Genomic DNA, 5811 nt, shown 5'->3' on the forward strand with positions numbered 1-5811 from the left:
CTAAAAAACAGCACTGTATAAAGACGACATGGTTACTAAATGTAATACTGGTTCCATGAAATAAGACTCAGTGATTTGCAGGCTTCAGTCAGACTGATCTCAAACACTTTGAGATCAGATTTTATGGGTGGACAGTTTGATGTCTCTGTACATGTTGTGATGCTGTCAGCTGTAATCCAGCTTTATTTCCTGCAGACATGAACATAACAACACACCAACTCAAACACATGATCACAACAAGCTTCTGGCTCATCTGATTGGCTGGTTGTCCTCTCTCTCTCTCCATCTCTGTCCAATCCTGAAGCCTCTCACCATTCTCCTCTCACAGCTTCACTGAAAAGGTTGGAGGTTTACAGGAAATACTGTATCTTTGCTTTGACACTAACTAGGGGTGTAATGATGCATCGTGAATCGGTTAAAAATCTATTTATATGTGTAAACATTACAACCGGTTGAGATAAATGTATCACGATGCAATTTGCAAATGGCCTGTGTGATGCTAGTTAACATTACACAGCAGGTAAAGTTAATGTTAGCCTACCGTTAGTTAGAAGCTGGCTTAAACATGATTAAAATGCTGACAGCTAAACAGTCTAATGTGTGTATTTCACTGGAAAGGATTCCAACAGCGTGCAGCTAAAGACACAGAGGACACTAGTTGAGCTTTGAGACAACGTGGACACTGCTGCTGTCGGAGAAACAACTGAGACGGGACGCTACTCTAGCTCGTAAGGTTGTGGCATTTAATGTTGTAAAAAATACCCCTCTGCCATCTTCTTTTTGTTGTTTCACAGCAAATAACTGGTGAACATCATTACATTTTGAATAAATCATTTAAATTTGACATTTGGCCTTAGCAATAAACAAACCGCTCTTTAATCTTAAATTGTTTTCATTTCATTTGTTATTTAAGATGATATACAGTTTCAGTGAACTTTTGATAAGGGGACACATCTGTTGTTTTGCAGTTCATAGAAATAAAGAAATATTTTTCAGTCATTTGTCTACAACTCATTCAGTTAAAAAAAACGTGAGAAAATAGTATCGTAAACTTAAAGTCGTGAATCATATCTAATTGTGAGTTGAGTGTATTGTTACATCCCAAATACTAACTGTGTTTAGTTTGATACTGCTGAAACCAGCATGGACTGACTCCAACCCTCTACTTACTTCAGAGTCTCCAGTCTACAGTCTGGACTCTCCTTCAGATCACACAGCTGCTTCACGTATGAATCCTTTAGGTTGTTGTAACTCAGGTCCAGCTCTCTCAGATGGGAGGGGTTGGACTTCAGAGCCGAGGCCAGAGGAGCACAGCTGATCTCTGACAAACCACATTTCCTCAATCTGAATGAAGAACAAATGAAGATAAAAGTCATTAATAATCCAATCAGATGTGTTGTTTTAAATGTGTAGCTCAACATGACTATGTCCTAATCAATGACCTTTCCCCTAAAATGAGTATTGTTTAAAATTAGTTGTTAGTTATATGTGCAGTGCAGTTTAAATATTAATGCTATCATGTTTTTGCTTTCTTTCCACACATATTTATAAAATAGATAATATATTACATTAAACAAAGGTACTTTTGTGACTTTAATTGCATCCATCTCACTCGTATTGGCATAAATGTTAAGTATTTTGTATTCATATTTTATTTGTATGTTCAAGTTGAGAAAAACACATTTCAAAATGTTTGTTTGGTGCATTTATTTTTGCAAACATAGTATTGTAAATCACAATATGACTTTTTCTACAAATTGTGCAGTCCTATTTATTTTATTTATTTTAATTATAAATGTGTTGCACATTTAAAAACTATTCTAAATTTTGATTTAATTTTGCAACACATTGTAGAATAAATCTTATAGTTTTCTGACAAACACTGATCCAGTTTGAGTCCAGACTACATCTGGGACCCGTTTCAGGAAAGAGGTTTTACCCTGATCTCTGAGTTTATTCACCCTGAGATGGAAACTCCTGTGAAGTATTGTAAAACATGTATTGCTATACTTTTGTTAAAAAATAACCATTCCTCTATACGATCACAGTTAGGGGTGCACGATATTGACAAAAGGTGATATTGCGATATCGATATTAATTTCGATATTTTTAAACAGACAAACACAAGGTTTATTTCAAATGACGATCATATTGGACTGGTCCAACATGAATATATAAATAAGGACCATGTCTACAGAACAGGACATGTTCTACTGGTTGGACAGTATAAATATATAAATAAGGACCATGTCTGCAGAACAGGACATGTTCTACTGGTTGGACAGTATAACATATATAAATAAAGAGAACAGGAAACAACTTTTCTTTCTCTTCTCTGATTCGTTCCGTTTTGTTTTCTCTATTTCTTCACTCATACTGTCACTCTGTTGAAATATACACACACGAGTCCGCCTACAGGTCGGAGGCTGACCACCTGGTGACCTGGTGCAAGCAAAACAATCTAGAGCTCAATGCTCTAAAGACAGTGGAGATTTCCGCCTCACCTGGCTGAGAAAACACGTGCACTCAGAGAACTTCTGAAGAAATCCAGTATGTGGGTCTGGGGTCCACAACAGCAGCACGCCTTTGAGAAGATTAAAGGTGCTGTAGGACTGTGAAGATCCAGGACTTAGTCAAATAATTTGACCATCAACAGCTTCTCAGTCCCTGCCCCGTTTCCGCTAAAGCCCAAAACGGTCTCCTAAGCCCCTCCCCCCACAAGGGAAAATGAATGCGTGTGCATGAGCAGTGACTGACACGCAGTTAGAGCGTTGAAACGATTATCAAAATGATCATTTCTACATCAATTACTGAGTGTTGCCTTGAAAAACGAGTACCTCGAAATAAACATTTTGATAATCTATGAATTAATTAATCCCACTCTCATTTTTATTAATTTCAAACTGAAGTATTATGTTTAAAGTTTGTCTGTTTTCATTATGTCACAGATGCTTTAATCAAAACACTTGCTAATACTTAATAATTTATTAATTTATCACTTGCACGTTCTTTAACACGCATCTCTCAACGCTGATTGGCCACGCACACACACAGGGGCGGGTGTTCTTCGTAAGCGTGCGTTCCAATTGGTTTAAAAATGGACGTTAGCGAATGTCGTTCATTTGACAAATCAGATTGTCAGGCGCTTCCCTTCAGCCAATGGGAGAGCAGAGGAGGACAGAGTGGGCGGGAACAGCGGTTGTAAACAGCTAGGCTGTGGCTAAGCTAATTAGCTAGTTAACGCTTCCCTACCTCACTCTCTCCGTCCTGCCTGCCGCACTTTGGACCTCCTTCTCTGGGTTTAAATGGCCGGCGTCGCCCTGAAGTTGTCAGCTCCCTGGCGCTTTGTCAAATTAAGAAGGTGAGGATCACAATGTCGTCTAATTGTAATGCTGTTACCGCGGTTATTGGTACACTTTAACGTTACGGAAGAGGGGTGAAGCTAAGGTTAAAACGCCGGTGACATCTGTAGTTTGGCTACCTGTTAGCTTGGCTGAGTTAGCAGCCTCAGTCAATATTAAACTAACCGTTTGCTTGTTACCAGGTTTGACCGCTGCCCTGCGGCTAAGCTAACAAGCTAACATCAGTCAGTTAGGGCTAAAAGGTGACATCTGTCAGCTGTAGTTACACTAAGTAACTCTTACACTTACTGTGACCTTTGCTCCAGATTATTTTCATGTAACACTGTGGGGACCAAGGGTAAAGAGTAAGATCCTTTTTTTTTTTTTTAAACATAAAACAGCCCCGAAATAACCATCACCAAACCCACCAGACTCCATGTAAATAATCAGGACTTTTAGCGTGTATAGAGCCAGCATATCTCCACCAGACTCCATGTAAATAATCAGGACTTTTAGCGTGTATAGAGCCAGCATATTTCCACCAGACTCCATGTAAATAATCAGGACTTTTAGCGTGTATAGAGCCAGCATATTTCCACATGTAAATGGGTGAATTAAGGGTAGTTTGATTTAGTTTCTGGCCACTTTGAATGAAGTGTGTTTTACGATGATAAAAGTCCTGATTATTTACATGGAGTCTGGTGGAAATATGCTGGCTCTATACACGCTAAAAGTCCTGATTATTTACATGGAGTCTGGTGGGACCTTTGCTCCAGATTCTTTTCATGTAACACTGTGGGGACCAAGGGTGCAGGTTTTGTTTAACACCTGTGTTCTCTTCCTGTCTGTTTTGCCTTTATAAAGCATAAAGTATACATCTTCTACGCCAACTTATCACTGCTAGTTTTACACTTATGTTTGGAATTCATGGTCAATAAACCTCATTCATATTAAAATATGCCTAATTTTGAGTGAAAAAAACCCAGCAATTATGAATTACTTTAGCTAATAATTAAGATCAGAGGAACGTATGTTGATGCATAATTGCAGCCTGTTTCGTGTATGGAACCATCCATGTTATTTTTGGGCAGTTTAGTTGAAAGAAACCCATATTTTTGATACAGATCTTTGAAAACGGGTCGTATTTAACCCCCAGATGTCTTAAAATGTGACCGATGTATATGAGACTTCTAGCAGTATACAGTAGTCTAATTTGCAGTCATTGCCTTGTTGTTGTTGTTTCTGTGAAGTATTGAATGTTGTTTTGTTTGGTGGTTGTTTTTAATGCATGTAATAATGCACGGTAATGTATAGATGCACAAGTTTTGGGTGGACTCCAGGAAGAATAGCTGTGGCTCATGCTAATCCCTTTAGGCTTTTAGTAATGTCACACATAGTAAAACACTGTAAAATACATATAAAACTAACAGTAAAGCAAACATGGACCAGAAGCCACGTAAAGCTGATTCATGCTTGTTCAGTATGGTGTCGGTATCGGAACATCTCTAGAACGTAGTTATAGGAAGAGTCCACTTCTGAACAGTTGTACTAACAACTACCCCCCCAAAACGGGTCAAACATCTCTACTTGTAAGGCGGTCCTGTAAGTGTGCAGTCAGTAAATGTTGTCTTGTGTCAGCAGCTTGGTCCGGTTCTCCACTGATCCCAGTCTGAAGCTCCACACCACAGCCTCTCCTATGATGGGTGAGTATCTGCTGCTCCACCTGCATCCCAAACATCATCACTTCTTCACGCTCACTTCTTCAGGGTTCCCACGGGGTCTTGAAAGTATTAAATCAGTGTTAAAATGGGGCAAGTAAATATAATTCAGGCGTCATCGTATCATAATCATTTACACCTTTTACGTACAATGTCATTTTCTGCCACTAGGGGTCTCTGAATCAATGTGGACAAACTGTTTTGTCAGTAAAGGGAAATAAATATTGGATTAGCCTGCCCCTCCCTTGACTGTTGTTGTTAGTGTTTATCTTGCCTCTCACACTACTGTGTGTGTGTGTGTGTGTGTGTGGGTGTGTGTGTGTGTGTGTGTGTGTGTGTGTGTGTGTGTGTGTGTGTGTGTGTGTGTGTGTGGCAGCAACGGTGGATCAGTTTGAGCAGGCTAAGAACAAACTGTCAACGCTGAAGAACGACCCGGGGAACGAGGCCAAACTGAAGATCTACGCTCTCTTCAAACAGGTGGGACACACACAGACATGTCTTCTTCCAGACCGTGTTTTCAGCATAAACAGGATGCAATATAAACAGGTTAATGGCTTAAAGCAATAGATACGCTACAACACATACAACAAGAAAGACATAGACAAGTCAAAGGACACAACCACTGTTCCAGATCAGGACAGCTGGCAGGTTGAAGGCATGAGAAACACATAACACAAGTATATCATACACAGTAGACACAGGTGAAAGGGCATAGACACACATTAGGACGCATCAACAACACATACACACAA

General features: G+C 39.5%; 1 protein-coding gene across 3 annotated transcripts in view; it reads left to right on the top strand.

The window, feature by feature from the left end:
- The first annotated feature begins 3193 nt into the window (after positions 1–3193).
- eci2 (enoyl-CoA delta isomerase 2) overlaps positions 3194–5811 on the top strand; it is a 14527-nt gene continuing 11909 nt past the window's right edge. Inside the window, exons 1-3 of one of the 3 annotated variants that reach the window (XM_078268049.1) lie at positions 3194–3361; positions 4980–5044; positions 5436–5536. In XM_078268049.1, the coding sequence (XP_078124175.1) occupies positions 3306–3361; positions 4980–5044; positions 5436–5536 (222 nt within the window). In that variant the 5' untranslated portion in view covers positions 3194–3305. The remainder of the gene's footprint in view (positions 3362–4979; positions 5045–5435; positions 5537–5811) is intronic. The other 2 variants (XM_078268047.1, XM_078268048.1) reach the window with 2 other exon arrangements.

This window comes from Sander vitreus, chromosome 14 (assembly GCF_031162955.1).
Source record: "Sander vitreus isolate 19-12246 chromosome 14, sanVit1, whole genome shotgun sequence".
Classification (NCBI taxonomy): domain Eukaryota; kingdom Metazoa; phylum Chordata; class Actinopteri; order Perciformes; family Percidae; genus Sander; species Sander vitreus.